Genomic DNA, 16,354 nt, shown 5'->3' with positions numbered 1-16,354 from the left:
AGGGTTTTCTTCTGGGAAAGGTGCCTTAGTCATTCCACAAAGTAACAGTCAGCAGAGTACGCTGCTTGTACAGCCTGTGTATCACAGGCCCTGATCACAATTTACCTATTTACACTTGTACTTTGAGAGCTAATGGACGAGACTTCTTCTCAGAGGCCAAAGGATCTATTCACCACGGGAAACCAGTAACGTACAGTATTTGATTGCTATGTTTTACAATGAGAGGATCAGCCATCAGTTTTCCCCTTCCCCCACAAGCTCGGGGAGACAAATCATAAAGCCCTTTAAAAATGTGGTGTCAAAGCACCCCTCGGCCCACCCCAAACTTAAGATACAATGAAAGCAGGGCCCCCCAACATAGCAACACTCTTCTGCAGCACAAGCAACTGGGCAGGCAACAGCAACGGTCGATACAGCTCATATTTTTGCCCAGCAAGAGCAAAGAGACACATTAACAAGATTGACAGTCAGCACTCAGCTGCTATTCAATGCCCAGTGGGCAGTAGAGAAACTGTCAAAAATAATGCCAATTTCTTACTGAAGGAGGCATCTAGCATTAGTTGAGGCAGACACTGTTGGCAGTTATGAAGTAAGCATACACACAAAGGACTCTGGGGAGGAGCAAGCAATCTTACCCCATATACTTACCCCTTCATATCTAGAGAAATGCAGACAATTACGCTTTTGTATCATTGTTCAAGTTTAGCCAATGGTCTCCACGAGGAGAAATAAATGGAAAATACAAAAGATAAGTAGGAACAACTTCCAGCGCATGATTCTCACTAGAGCCATTTCATTAAGGTTGAGGAGGGAGATGAAGTCTAGAAAAACAACAGAAACCAGGCCACATGAACACATCTTTATGGGCAGCCCCACTGCCTCTGAACAACCCACAACAAGGGAAATGAAACACATACGGTAGCAATGGCTAGGAAGAGCCACAACGTTAGATTCAGTCTACACTAGTTTTGCAAATGTATCTGTGCCTCTTTAACAAGGCAGATTAGCTCAGCAGAACAGCCACAGTCCAGTGGCAGAGCACATGCTCTGAATGCAGCCTTGTTCCATGGCATATTTGGCTAAAGTTTACGGTCTCCTTCCCTCCTCACCTTTCCTTACAGCAGTTTTTATCATAAGCAGCAGCAGCAGCAGTGGGCGGGTTTGCTGAAACAATGGAAGCAAATAGATGAGTTTCATTGTCCTCTGAAGAGCACAGAAGCCTTCCAAGAAGCAGGGCAAACAAGAATACTAGGGGAAGTGCTGTACAAATGAGGAAAGAGCAGGCTACAGACCAAGGGTGGTATTGCAGCTACTGGTACTGCCAATGAAGTTTCCAAAACTTGGGGGGGGGGGAGCAAGAGGAGCAAGAAGAACATGACCGGAGAATGATGTTATTGATTTGTAAATATATATATATTTGAAATTCACCTTTGCTAAATTTCTGTGAGTTTTGTGGCAGGGAGCTAGAAAAAAAAATACTTGGAGAGCCATATATAGTCAGCAGATTAGTCACCATGAGCTAAAGGATGTTGGATAGCAGGTTTCAGAAAGACCTGTGTCTGCTGCTGCCAGAGAGCATTTATGAATGGACTAAAAAGTACCAACAGTCTGGACTATGCATTAGGCATCTTCATATGTTCACAAGTGATGAAACACACACACACACACACACACACACAGAGAGAGAGAGAGAGAGAGAGAGAGAGAGAGAGAGAGAGAGAGAGAGAAAGTGCCAGGAAATGGTGTACTGATAGCAATACGTTCATTGGATTCACTGCGGACCCTGTCCCCTCCTTGTGTGAAAACAAACCACAAATTGCATGGGAAAAGTGCAGCTCTGAGCATATCCGATTGCTCCTCAGTTTTCTACCAACCCAGAATGCATCTGTAGGCAGACTGCTGCCTCATCTGTAGTTGACAGACCAAACTCTCATTGTGCTTCCCTGCATTCCAACAAGTACCTCTCTAAAACCTCTCATTCATACATTGGCAGGTCTCCCCTCCCTAAATCCATGCCCCTTCACCCCACTGCTGACAGCCAGGACATCAGTATTCTGGAAGGGAACCTATTAAAGCTGCTGTTTACAGCTCCTCACAAATAAAACCCGTCTCCTGTTTGACTCCTGCAATAACCTAAAGTGCTAAATCACTCCCTTCAGCGAAACGCCTGCCAGGGAAATCTCCAGCTACTGAAGTGCTGGCAACCCCATTAAGAGTCATTTTATTTTATTTTAATTGTATTTTTTACCTGGTGTGTGCTACAGTTTCCACCCCATTGACTTGGTGTGCTTTGCAGCCTGGAGAGTACCGTAATGGCCTCATTATTTCAGCTGAGGAATCTCTGTGTTAAATTAGGCAGAGAAGGGTAATTATCTACTTGTAGGAGATAAGAAAGAGGTTTATTTTATCAGCGACATAATGCTATTCTGGTCGGGATCCAACTCTCCAAATTGTACAATGCTGAATACAGGTGGGAGACCAGCATTTCCCCTGTGAGTAGTGTGTAGCGAAATGCAAACAACTACCGGTAGCCACCTTGATGCACAAGCAGCCCTGCAGAGAACATAAGCTATGAGCTTAAAAATCAAGAAATGCCAAAACTCCACGGCACCTTTCCCCAGCCCAGCCCTGAAGGCAGCAGCTTATTTGCCAGTTATCATAACCTTTTGCATGTCGACACTGCAGAAACAATTCAGTAGACAGCAGGAGATACTACTACACACACCCAGCCCTCAGCCTATGCAAAGTGCATCTGCTTAGAACTGGCTAATTTAACAAGCAATTAACCTTTCTGCACATCCTCCCCTTGGCTGATCTGAGAATCAGCAAAGTGGGCCATAACCAGAGAACAAATTGGACTGTGCCTCACCGTGGCAGAAGCCCATCAGTCCTGTAAGGTACATGCAAGTGTGCACATCACACTCCCCAGAGGCAGTGTCCATCGCTTGCCAAAAACCAGTGCCCGTTCTCTGGCACCCTTCCTGGAGTCCAACAATCTGTCAGCACCCACTTGTCAGTTGTAACAGGAGGGCCCAACACAACTGACAACAGCATAATTAAATATATTTTAAGTGCCCCGTGCTGAAAAGGGGAAGCAGTGGGCTAGGCAAATGCCAGTGGCTGCCATCTTCCTCCCCTCCCCCACCATGCCTCTGGGATACACTGCAGGGATATATAAGGAAAAGAAGAAGAGCACACTCACCTGGGCTCCCGTCAGAAGCTTATTAAGGCCTGGGGTCAGGATTGCATCTATCATGGCTTCTGTCTTTCTTGCAGAAGCCCAGTGATGAGAGGAGCACTGGGCCAGGCAGTTAAAGCAACTTCTCACTATTGCTTGGATAAACCACCATAGCAGCAAATTTGGGAGGGGGGCTGCCAGAGTGACACTGTCATCAACTCCCTTAATCCAAACAATGGTTTAAAACAGACTTGCAAGCAGCCACTCACTTGACTCAAGTAAGAATCCTCCCCAGGCAAGCAGGCATAAATGCTTTACACAAAATGGATTCCTTATTCTTACAGGGCACAAATGGCTAATGCAGGCTATATATGGAGTAAGCGGGCTAGGAAAGCGGTGTTCTCTGGTAACCCTTGCAGGGTCTTACTTGCAAGGAGTGGTTTGAGGATCTTAAAATAAAGCAAGGCATGAACTGCATTAGCCTTTTAATTCCTTTTTGAGGCTGACAGACCAGTGATCCTTAATTAGGGACATGTGGTCCCCACAGGGATCTGGGTAAGGGGTGTAGACCTCTGGGGGCCATTCTACATTTAGGCAGCTCCTTCTCCCTCTTGCAGTAGCAGCAGAGGACAGCTGTGGTAAACTGCTTATACCCTGTCTTGAGTATAAAATCCCAGATTTCTCCCCCCAATTCCTTTAAAAAGTGGTACATGGCAAAGAGGAATCAAGCAGGTTCTAGCAAAAACAACAAAACGATGCTCCAGCCATTTAACAATGATACTGTAGAATGTAGCCAATGCTGTCTGTGCGTAAGCAGAAAAGGCTTCCACTCACACAGCGGACTTCCTCTCTCCTGCATCCCCTCAAAAGCTGCTGGAGGAACCTTGAAAGAGTATCAATGGCTCTCAAAAAAAATCCAGCACTTCTTGGAGAACCCATATTCCCCTTGCTTGTATGACATTTAAAAACACCCTGCACCTGAGGCAGTGCCAAAGGAAGAGGGGTGTGGTGGGTGCGGTTTGCGCCAGGTGTCATCACTGGGGGGGGGTGACAAAATGGCAAAAATATGAGTTTTTAAAATAAAAAAATTGGGCTCACGAAACTTTTTAGTTCAGTCAACAAACGCAACGACGTTGTGGCTTGGGCGCCTGCAGGCTCCACACTGCCTGAAACGGCAGTGTGGTGCTTGAGACTGCCCACCGCCTCTCCCTCAGCCGCCCTACAGCTGAGGGGGAGGCAGCAGAGAGGCTTTGTGCAGTGCACCCTGCCCTGGCTCGCCCTGCCCGCAGGTGCAGGGCACGTGCACCGCCCCAAGGTTAGGGTATCCCATAAATGTTTTGCTTGTGGCTCAGGAGGCATTTGATTATCATCAGGTGTTCGCGTTGAGTGGAAGTTAAGAACTGGTGAGACAGACGTTGCTATGCTTCTGGTGCCACTTGTGTTTTCTATCCACATTTCTGCTCCCTATTCCTTGCCATATCCTACACCAAGTATCCTCTCTCTCTACCATAAATCCCTGAACAAAAAGGGAAATTGCAAATAGGAAAGATCAGGTAAGTGTTGCCAACCACACAGATTTTTGATCAAGGAACTGCTGGAGGGATATATTTAAAAAACCAGGCTTATGGGCACCCAATCAACCTAATTTTTAAGCATTCGAAACATGGGAGCCAACTCCTAGGGACCAAGGTCCCTTCAGCCCCCTCAATAAAATATTTGAGGAGGCCAGGGCCCCCATAGTTGATGGGCATTGCTATTCAAATGGGGGTGTGTGCCATGTCTTTTGATCGATTATGCAGGGCAGGGCTTATCTGCCCCCCCCCAATATTTTATTCAAGTTGGCACCCTGATTAGAAATATGCATTGACAGCAACCTAAATGTACATGATGGGAGGCAAGAGGCTGCTGGAGAGACAATGTAAATAGGAGTCAAACAGTGACTATCTGGCCTGAGTACCTTCATTGCAATGTCTACAGAAGACAAGCTGTGAACAGCTTTTTAACCCACTGGCTCTCTCCTCTTGAGATCACCTCCTTGTTCCAGTCTATTAGTGCTAAATTAAATGGATGTCAGATCTAAAGATCTTCCCCCGTGCTGCTCCAGTCAGCTGACAGCTGATCTCTCTGCCAGCCACAATTGTACAACTAAGCTACCCAGTTGGTGCACCAGATGGTCATCAGCATCTTCCTCCAGAAATGGAGGTCAGAGGAAGGTTAGCCTTTCAGCATCTGGTATTGGCACAAGGTCAGCTATAAAGCAAACCAAGAGAGCAGCCCAGGAACTGCACTCCCACCTGAGCACGCAGCATTCCAAATACAGCAAGGTTCCAGGCTGCTCACAAGACAGGAAATCTCAGTTTGGAAAGAAGACCAGTTCCCATATTTAAACAGACTTGCAAGCATGTAGGAGAAGGCCATCTCTGGGTCCACCTGCCAGCTGCAACCCCTCCAGCAGCCTCTTGCTCGCCACCACTGCTTCATGCTCAGTCAGTGTTAGAAACTCAGACATATAAGCTAATCACTGAATGGTTAAGAGTGTTGGACTAGGACCTGGGAAACCAGGGTTCAAATCTCCACTCAGTCTTGAAACTCACTGGGTGACCTTGGAGTCAGTTGCAGCCTCCTAACCTACCTTGCAGGGTTATGTAGGGATTAACTGAGGAGGAGGGGTGAACCATGTACTCTTTAGAGAACAAGGTGGGATTATGCAATAAATAAACTCTTCTGCTTGCTTGCTGGGAGGGTGAGGAGGGGCAGTTGCTTACTAGACTGCTATTCTTGGCCAACTGCTACTTGCCCCAGGCAAAGGGTAGGCATGCAAGCAGCTGTCTCTCAGCTAAGGAGATGTTAACAGCCATACAGGTGTCTCTAGGCTGTTGCAAATTGGATTTAGCTTCTTCAAACTGGAATTGAGTCAGATTTTGGCTCCAAACAGAAGCAGGTTTCAAACTTGGTTCAGTAGCACATTACATCAGTTACAGGTTAAGATTTCCCTCCAATTTTTAATTTTAACAGCTCATTTAATTCCAGCTTAAGCCTCTGTCATCTGGATGGAAAGGAAAGCACAAGCAATTTCAACAGCAATACCCCCCCAAGGGAGCTTCAATAGATGCCACTCTGACCTGCCTATAGAATCCACATGACAGCCATCACTGCAGCAAAGTATTTATACTTGCATAAATCAGAATCCCAAGGGGCCCCTTCAGTTTACAACTTTGTCTCTGCTGCAGTTTCATACTTTCCACCCCCTACCTTAAAGTGCATTTTATCTAAAGCTCTTTGTCCCCTCCCCATACTTATCCCTCCCTCCATCAAGGATCTTTGAATTTCTGTTAGTCTGCAAAGCTGAAGAAAAAGACTCTTGCAGAGAGGCTCATTCAACTCTTGTGTAGCAGTGGAAGAGGCGCTGCAAACCTCCTCAATTCAGTCGTTTTGGGGGCGTTCTTTTAGGGGGTGGGTCTCAATCAAACAATTTCCCTGTACTACCCTTCAATTCCTGAATTCCATTTTTATGGAAGATGAAAGTCTCTATTGCCTCTGTCCAGTTCATCATCCCAACTCTGCTTGCTTTTAAGAGATGTAGGAAAGAAGCAAAAACAATGCCTACATATTCTTCAACTAGTTCTGGTGTAACATGCAAAGCAGGACTCCTGGATTTCACCTTCAGTCCTTCATCTATTTAACAAGGAAAAAAGAAAAGGAAGTGCCCCCGCCAAGCTTATAGGTAGCATATGAACCAGCTCTCGGAACTTTGTTGGTACATCATCGGTGTTCTCTCAATAACATGAAAATAGGAACAGTGTCTTTTTATCAGAGCTTTATCTTAAATAAATATCATCATCATCTATTTACGGTATTTATGTCTCGCCTTTATCCTTGACAAGGATTCAAGATGGCTTACAGATAAAAAACAGCTAAAACATTTTTTTAAATCATAAAAAGCAATTAAACATTGATAGAATTAAAAACTATAAAATCTATCAAAAGCCTACACCTAAGTACAATATAAACAGCACAGTACAAGCCGTTTCATTAAAAGCAATCAGTTCCCAAAAGTCTGTTGGAGTAAGAAAGTCCTCACTTCCTCATCAAATAATTTGCTAGTTTCTTTTTTAATAGGATCTATAATTTGCACCGGGCCTTCAGAGAAGCCCACTATAGAGAAATAGCAATGAAACATCCTACATCATCATTCCCCACTTTCTCCCTTCTGCACCTTACAAACTCTGCAGGGGATACACAACCCACTGGCTACCAAGTCACAACTCTGCCTACAGACTGAGATGCCACCATCCTTTGCACACTTTCAAGGGTTATGGTGAGACGGGCCATCAGATCAGTTCGATATGAATGTTTTTAAAAATAACAATTGGCCCATGAGCAATCACCATAGAAGGCAGTCATCAGATTAGTCAGATGGCAAACAGGTCTGGTAAAATAGGAATGAACTTAGCCTTTGGTCACCCCACCCTGCACCTTTATTGATTTCATATGTCACAAATTCAGCTTCAAAGAAAGCCTCCCTATATTAGATCACTGGGCACAGATTCATGGTGTGCACATTTGCTTTTCTAATAACAGAGTTTACAGCAGCGTTCATCTGTAGGAAATTATTGCTCATCCAGTTGCACTGTTAGCAAGCTGAATCAGGCTGCAGGAGGAGGTGTTTCCTTACCACTGTACATGCCACTTTGAGTAAAAGAGCACATCAGCTGCCAGATTGGGGAGATACCCCTCATAAGGTTCATGATGAGAAACACCGTCAGTGGTTTTCTCTAAATGCTTGCACGCATGAGAGCAGGATGTGATGGGAGTGTGTCTATAGCGAGTGTTTAATTATCCACATCCTCCTCTGTATCAGCATATCTAGTCAGCAAGAAAACCACAACAGCAGCTGAATTCAGATCCATTGGTGTCAATGGCTCAAATCACATATGTCTCCCAATTACTTCCAATAGACACACCACTTCATTGCACAGGCAAGTCTCCATAAGTGGTACTGATACATTTAAATTGCCACAGCCAATGACCCTCCCACCTCTATGATTCTCTAACAGCATTTGAGTCTCTTCCACACATGTTAAAGGGCCATCACTCAGCCAAAGGCAATACTTTCGCCGGCCACTAGTAAGTAACTCTAAATCTTATGTCACTGTCTCTGCTCTGAGCCAATAAAGATTAAGGGCACATTTTTTCACTGTTGTAGGATAACTCTCTTCTCAACTTCTGGATCAAGTGTAAATGATAGACCAGTGCAACCCTGCCTGGAGTCAAAGTCTGATTGTTGGAGCTAGTAACCTTATATGTGTGCTTTATAGCCTTCAGATTAGCAAAATATAAATAGGGGTTTAAACTAGGCATCTGCAGCTTGGTGCCCTCGAGATGTTGTTGGACTACAAATCCCATCATCCCTGATCATTGGCCATGCTGGCTGTGGCTGGAGGGCACCAGGTTGGTCTAAACCAGGAGTGAGGAATCTGTGGTCTTCCAGACATTGTTGGGACTCCAACTCCAATTGGATTCGACTGGCATAGCCAGTGGTTGTGGATGATGGGAGTTGTAGTCCAACAATATCTGGAGTACTGCAGGTTCTTGTCTAAGCCATGATTCTCAAAGCCTACAGAGGAGATTGTCAGTTGCTAAGAGGCTCACATTTTTCTCTTCTCCCCCACCCTTTTAACAAATGATTTTGAGTGAATAATGATGCAAGTTTCTGAATGCACATGTTTCACCAGTGGAAGATACAGAAGCTGACATTTACTGTCTTCCCATGCCTTCTCGTTATGGTATCCAGGAGATAACTTTGCTTGCTGCAGATGCCACTGAGAACTAGTTCACAGGCAAGGTAGTTGAAACAAAATTAAAAAATTCCTTCCAGCAGCACCTTAGAGACCAACTAAGTTTGTCATAAGTATGAGCTTTCGTGTGCATGCACATTTCTTCAGATACACTGAGACAGAAGTCACCAGACGCTTATATAATGGGAGGGTGAGGAGGGGTGTTACTCAGAAGGGTGGTGGGAAAGGGTGATTGACTGACAGATAGCTGTTAACGACTGCAATTGGTCTTGCAGGAAAAAGCAGGGGGTGAGATGGCTTTATCATGTATAATGAGATAAGAATCCAATGTCTTTATTCAGACCAGGTCTCTCCATTGTTTTAAGCTTGGTGATAAGTTGCAGTTCAGCAACTTCTCTTTCCAGTCTATTTCTGAAATTCTTTTGTAATAAGACAGCTACTTTGAAATCTTGTATAGAATGTCCTGAGAGATTGAAGTGTTCTCCTGGTTTCTCTGTCTTGTTATTCCTGATGTCAGATTTAAGTCCATTTATCCTTTGGCGTAGGGTTTGGCCTGTTTGTGCAATATAGGGAGCTAAAGGGCACTATTGGCATTTGATGGCATACACGTTAGAAGATGAGCAATTAACTTGGGAGCTGTATGTGATTACTAGTGGTGTTCCGTTATTTTCTTTTTTGGGTCTGTCTTGCAGCAAGTTCTCTCTGTTGATCTGTTGTTTAACTTCATCGGGTGGATATTTTAGTTCTAAAAAGGTTTGCTGTAGATCTCTTAGGTGAGAGTTGGAACAGATGCGGTTGTAACATAGGGCCTGGCTATATACAATGGATTGTTTGGTATGTTTGGGATGGTAGCTAGAATATGTCAGTTGGTTTATGGTATAAGGTGGTGTCTATACGCCCATCCTGTATTTTTATAGGTAAAGGTAAAGGGACCCCTGACCATTATGTCCAGTCGTGACCGACTCTGGGGTTGCGCGCTCATCTCGCATTATTGGCCGAGGGAGCCGGCGTATAGCTTCCAGGTCATGTGGCCAGCATGACAAAGCTGCTTCTGGCAAACCAGAGCAGCACATGGAAACACCGTTTACCTTCCCGCTGTAGCGGTTCCTATTTATCTACTTGCATTTTGACGTGCTTTCGAACTGCTAGGTTGGCAGGAGCTGGGACCAAGCAACGGGAGCTCACCCCATCACAGGGATTCGAACTGCCGACCTTCTGATCGGCAAGCCCTAGGCTCAGTGGTTTAACCACAGCGCCACCTGGGTCCCTGTATTTTTATAGTAGTATCCAAAAAATGTATTTCTTGCATAGATTGGTTCATTGTTAGGTTGATGGTGGGGTGAAAGTCATTGAATGTCTGGTGGAAGGTTTCTGGGGTCTGTTGACCATGTGTCCAGATAATAAAAATATTGTCAATGTATCGCAGGTACAAGAGAGGTTTGAGTGGGTAGGAGTTTAGGAAACATTCTAAATCTGCCATGAAGATGTTGGCATACTGTGGGGTCATGCGGGTGCCATTGCTGTGCCGCTGATCTGGAGGAACAGGTCATCACTAAATTTGAAGTGGTTGTGGGTAAGGACAAAATGGCAGAGTTCGATAACAAAGTCCACTGTGATTTTATCTGAAATAGTGTTCCTTATGGCATGTAAACCATCGTTGTGTGGGATGTTGGTATACAGATTTCCCACATCCATAGTGGCTAGTATAGTATTGAGCATAGGTAGTTGAAGGTAAGGCTGCTGGCCAGCATGTGCTGTGGAATGCTGCATCAGTTGACTTCTCCAAGGCTCTGGCTGCCTTACACATTACTTTTAAAAGTTGCTGATGCCATAGTGAGAATGGCAGTGAGCTCTACCAATCAGACACCACCTTCATGGTTGCAGGATCAGTGAGAGTACTGGAATAGCATGGGGTTGGGCCAAGCACCCTCAGTACTCTCATTGACCCTGCAATCTCAAAGCTAGCATCTGATTGACATAGCTATCTGCTGCTATCTGCTTCTTTCATCCCCAGGATCAGAAATTTTGAAAATCAAGGTTGGAGCCACTTGCTGCCAATGAACAGGGAGTCTTTGGTGGTGGTGGGGGGGTCATGAAGGAACCCCGGGGTGGTCCAGGGCCTCGGAGCTCTGCTTGCTAGTTGGGTTGTAGTGGCACCACTGGCTCAGATGATCTAATGTTTTCCTATGCAAACAATTTCTTCTATGGAGAAAGCCAAGAGTGATATGGTATTGTGGAAAGGTACATTCAGATTCACAAGCCCTCCACCTGTGATATTGACCCAGACACAGGTTTATCACCTCCATGGGATGTTTAGCCTTTTTTTTGTTATACCATATTTTTGCTCCTTTGAATGTGGGCCTGTGTAGCCAACATCCTCCTTTCCATTGATTCAGATGTTAGTAAGCACCATCCCATCAATCATATATGTGGAGTTTTGCTGTATAATCATTCTCAAACATCTAAAAGTAAAGCAATTTTGTGAAATATTCACACATCCTCACTTCATATTAGGACTGAGAAAATAACAAGTTTGACTTATTACTAACACAGCTTTATACAAGGAATTATCCCTTGATTGTTTCAAACACATTTATGATGCTTGTAATTGTACCAGTAGTGACCCTTTTTAGGGATAGAGATTAGTGCCCTTTAGTAGTTCTTGAAAAGATCCTTTAGAAACAGGAAGATCAGATACTGATGCCTAATTCACATTTTTTATCACAGAGGTGTAAATATGAAGTAACTACCAAAATCAGAAGCGATCACTAATGAAACGGGAAGGATAACCAAATTCAATACTGTACTATTAAGTCACATTTCCCCTTTGTGAAATAAAATAAAACAAAATTCATAGTTTGAAGACACCCCACATTCTTGTATAAAGTTGGCTTTTAAAATTAAATATAGAACTGAATGGAATTGTAAACTAGAACCAGATTCCCTTAAATATGCTGAAATTTAGTTCCACTCTCTTCTGTGGCAATTATTTTGCTCTTGGAATCCAGACAATAGCCCACACCCAACCCTTTTGTAGCCTCTGTTTTGGAAGCAGGTTTCATGATTACAGTACACAAATTTTCCCATTGCAAAACCAACTAAATGCCAGTTAAGATTTTTAACATGTTCTGCTACTGAAATCAGCACACAAAGGTATGCAGTAAGGCAACACAAAGTTTTTGATTACATCTCTGGGACTCTACAAAAATCACTATCTTAGCTTTCACTATAGAAATTAATGCATATTTCTGGTCCTCTTGGTTTCATATCTTAGCTTAAAAATGCCATTTCACAGTAAAAAAAAACTTATATTTTTAAGGCATATTTCCAAAGAATGGTTCTAAATATCTAACCAAATCAAAGGACAGTGGAAAGCTGTCAATTTCTTGTTTTTATCAATTCCAGACTTTAGAAACTTCATATCTGCCAGCTGTGGCTCCGCATCATTTCCTGTTTGTGCAAGATATGTGCATATTATGCTCATACCTGTAGCTGGAAATACACAAGTCTGAGGGTCCTGGCCCAGTCAAGAACCAAAAGCTACATTTAAATAATAACTTTTAAAAATTGAATCTGGGGAGTCCCTCCAACCCATTCCCTTAATTTTCATCTTAAACACATGTGCTAGTGAACAACCATCACTGCAGGAGGGGCTCTACCCTCCTCCCTCTCCAATACCTACAAGAGCACAGCCCCCTTGGTCATTCACAACACACCAGTGGCATAAAGATAAAGCTGTTGCTAGGTTGGTAGAGGGCTCTCTTTTAACAAGCCTGCACAAAACTCAGCAACTGACCTGGTTAGAGAGCTGGATTTTCCATGTGCTTTGGAATTCTTTCCCCCACAACATATACAGTGGAGCTCTGTGCTCTGGATTCAGAAATGATCACAGAGTCTTGCTCTAAAGAAATATTGAGTTGCTGCTACAAACACTCTGCCACAAAGACTAAAGACCTGGAGGGTTTGGACAGTTTGTTGGCAATTATAGCCAAGTGCCTGACCTGAGTTTTGAAACCCAGCTAACCACACAGAGGCTCTTCTGTATGCCTCTCTGAATCAAGATTGCCTTTGTCTTGGCAATCCTTGGTACATTTACTTAGAAGTAAGTCTCCTTGGACACAGTGGGGCTTATTTCAGAGTAAACATGCATAGAACTACAGAGTTTCCAATACCAATTCTCCAGCCAAAGAGGGAGTATTCTGCAAACTGGGAGAATGTAAGCACCTTAAGAGATCAAGGGTTTGGCAAAGGCAATAGCTTGGCTGTCCTCCTTGAACGGGGATCAATTCAAATAGCCACAGATTTTTATTTATTACAAACACTAGTGTGTTCACATGCACTCCTTTAAAAGTTATGACCAGCACCAGGGTTGGAGAAGACACTGGAAGGCGAAATATATAGCAAATATATGAAAGGACTTTTGAGAGTTGGCACTCTACTTGCACAAAGTGCAAAAATTAGACAATGGCCTTGCTCCTAATGAGCAAAGAGTACATATCAAAAATCACTTAAAACCCAGTCCTATATCACAGTCTTTCCTCCTCTCCAGACCAGTGGAGCAGGAATCCTAACTTACCAGCAAGTGTCAGTATTTAAAGTGGGTCGTGGTGGTAACTATTCCAGATAAAGTATTCCAGGGCACAAGAGTTGCTGTCTCCGGAGGACTGCACGGGTGAGGTTATTATACTTTGCTTTGATTCAAAACTAAGTATGGGGAGGGGAGAGAAGGAAAGGAAATGCAACGATTGATTTGTGAGTAACTGAACGAAGGCTAAAGACGATTCCCCTTAGAGGTGGGGAAGGCCCTCATTCCGGGGTAGGTAAGGGGCAAAAAATGGGGGCCCGCCGCTTGCTTACCTCTGCCGTAGGCGAAGTGCAGGCGCAGCGCCTTGCCTTGGCGCACCAGGCTGATGTGCAGGTAGGTGAACCACACGGCGAAGGTAAGGAGCACCAGGAGCAGCAGCAGCTTGAACTGCTTCCGGATCTTCTTCACCGGGAACCACAGCATCCTCCAGGCAGCATTCCCGGGGGGGGCTGCCTGCCCCCGGGGGGTGAGCGAGGGGCGCCCGGGCCGCCCTGTCCGCGAAGGGAAAGCGGCGGCGGCGGCGCAGGGGGTGTTGCCGGGCGGGCGCGAGGAGTGCGCGCCTAACCCGGCCGCCGGCTCGGCCCCTCGCCGCTCATTTCGCCCCCAGCGCCGCTCCCCTCAGAGCTACGCCCGCTCCCCGTGGGGCGCCCGCCCCTCACCTGCAGCAGCGGCGGCGGCAGCAACTTCGGCGCCTCGCAGCTGGCGCGAAAACTTCGCTGTGACGCTGACCGTGCACGGCGCGCGAAGCGACGGCGCTGAGAGGAGCCCGGTGGAGATGCGGGGAGTAGGCTCCTAGCGCTCTCCCCGGAGCGGATCCCAGCCGCCTCCCGCCAGGTCCCGGCGGCGAGGGACAAAGGCATCCAGGCAGCGGCGGGGTGGCATCGGGGAGGCTCCCGGCGACCGTGAGGGGAGGCGGCGAGTCGACGTCGCCCTGAGCCGCGGGGCTGGCGGGTCGCTCGCTCGCTCGCCGAGACCTCCCTCCTTCCCGCCGGGATGCCCAGCTGCCCAGAATCCTCTCCCCAATGTGATAATCCGTCCACGGCAGGCAATGAATGGAGGGAGGGAGGGAGGGAGCAGCAGCAGCAGCGCGGAGTTTCTCCCCCTCCGTCTCCTTCTCCCCGCCGCCTCCTGGCTCCGGGGCTGCTATTGCATTGCACTGGCTCCTCGGCCCGCGCTTTACATTGTCCTCCTCACGGCTGCAAAGCAGCGGCTGCTGCTGCTACTATTACTACGCCCGTCCTGCGCGCGCGGCTTGCAGCGATGCTCTGGCGGCACCACCATTGCCTCTCCGCCACTGCCGCTGCTCTGGCTCGGCTCGAAGAGAGCAGCATCCCCACGCTGTGATGCAACCGAGGCTGAAACGGGGCAGCCAGACAGACAGACCCGCCGGGCCCAATCGGAGCCCAGCACTTCTCCTTTCGTCCAATCCTCAGCTTCAAGGGGCGGCGGCAAAGGCGAGGCTCGGCTGTGAGCGGCGTTCATCTCCACGCCAACGTGCAAACATCCACCTGGGGCGCGGATCCGGTGGATGCAGCGGCGAGGCGGAGGGGGGAAGCGAAAAAGGAAGGCAAATGTCCTTTCACCTCCTGCAAACATCGTAGGCTTTGAGTGCAGCTTATGGAAGAGAACTGTGGCTGTTCTAGCTTCAGGAAGGAAAATCTCCCGTTTCCTGCGTGTTGGGGCTCGTTTTGTTGCAAGGCGAATTGCAATGGTATTGCGGCCTCCCCTTGGCGAGGGTTGGTACCTTCCCAACAGATGCAAGCCGATACTCTAATGAGGAGGCAGCAAAGGATGCTCCAAGGCTGAGGAGGGATGCCGGCGTAGTCAGAGGCAGCCACAGGTAGAGAAGTGCAAAACCGTGTGCACTTGTGGAAGGATGCAGGCGTTTTATTCTCGCGTGTGCACAAACAGCAACAAATCCAAACGCTGTGCACCTTATATGTGAACATCTTTGCTTTTGTCTCAAACGTTTATTATTGCTTGCTGTAAATGACCAGAGAGCACACACTGACAACCTTCCCCAACGTGGTGCCCTCCATCTTGTTTTTGTGTGTGTCCAAACCCTATTGTCCCTGTGCATTGGCTATCTTGCCCCTCCAAAACACCCGAGGTCACCAAACACCTTGCCCCTCCAAAACACCTTGGAGAAGGCTGTCATAGAATCATGGAATTGTAGAGTTGGAAGGCATCCCCAGGAGTCATCTAGTCCGGGCTTCCTCAACCTCGGCCATCCACATGTTTTGAGACTACAATCCCCATCATCCCTGAAGACTGGTCCTGCTGGCTAGGGATCATGGGAATTGTAGGCCAAAAACATCTGGAGGGCTGAGGTTGAGGAAGCTTGACCTAGTCCAACCCACTGCAATGCGGGAATCTCAACTTAAGCATCCATGACAGATGGCCATCCAACCCTTGCCTAAAAAACCCAATGTCTACTCAGCCAAACTAGCAATTCAACATTGTTGCCCCATCTGCAAATCAGGAGTGGGGGCAGGTTCTCAAACTTTGCACTTCTGGGTTTGTTTGTTTGTTTAATTCAGTTTCCTCTAGGTGTTCTTATAGTGTTATGATGTTCAGATACTGAAGATGTGTCCAAATATGCTCACTGTTGCAAGGCTTTCCTTTTATATTGCTCACAATATAACAATATTACAACTTAAAGCCTGTTTTCTTTGCCTCTGACAGTTCACAAAGACAGACGATAAGAGCTTGGGAGAACTCAAACATTTGCATGCTATTTGGGGGTATTTTACCAGGTTAAGTTATATCCTGTCTTTACTGAGCACCTCTCTT

At 46.3% G+C, this 16,354-nt stretch overlaps 1 protein-coding gene across 2 annotated transcripts in view; it reads right to left on the bottom strand.

Annotated features, from left to right (window-relative positions):
* B4GALNT4 (beta-1,4-N-acetyl-galactosaminyltransferase 4) overlaps positions 1–16,214 on the bottom strand; it is a 158,525-nt gene extending 142,311 nt beyond the window's left edge. Inside the window, exon 1 of one of the 2 annotated variants that reach the window (XM_035122823.3) lies at positions 13,834–16,214. In XM_035122823.3, coding sequence (XP_034978714.3) covers positions 13,834–13,984 — 151 coding nt within the window. In that variant the 5' untranslated portion in view covers positions 13,985–16,214. Of the gene's footprint in view, positions 1–13,552; positions 13,695–13,833 lie in introns of those variants that run through there. The other variant, XM_088665422.1, reaches the window with a different exon arrangement.
* Positions 16,215–16,354: the final 140 nt, after the last annotated feature.

This window comes from Zootoca vivipara, chromosome 1 (genome assembly GCF_965207765.1).
Source record: "Zootoca vivipara chromosome 1, rZooViv2.hap1.1, whole genome shotgun sequence".
In the NCBI taxonomy this organism is placed as follows: domain Eukaryota; kingdom Metazoa; phylum Chordata; class Lepidosauria; order Squamata; family Lacertidae; genus Zootoca; species Zootoca vivipara.
This window is presented reverse-complemented; position numbering and strand designations above follow the sequence as displayed.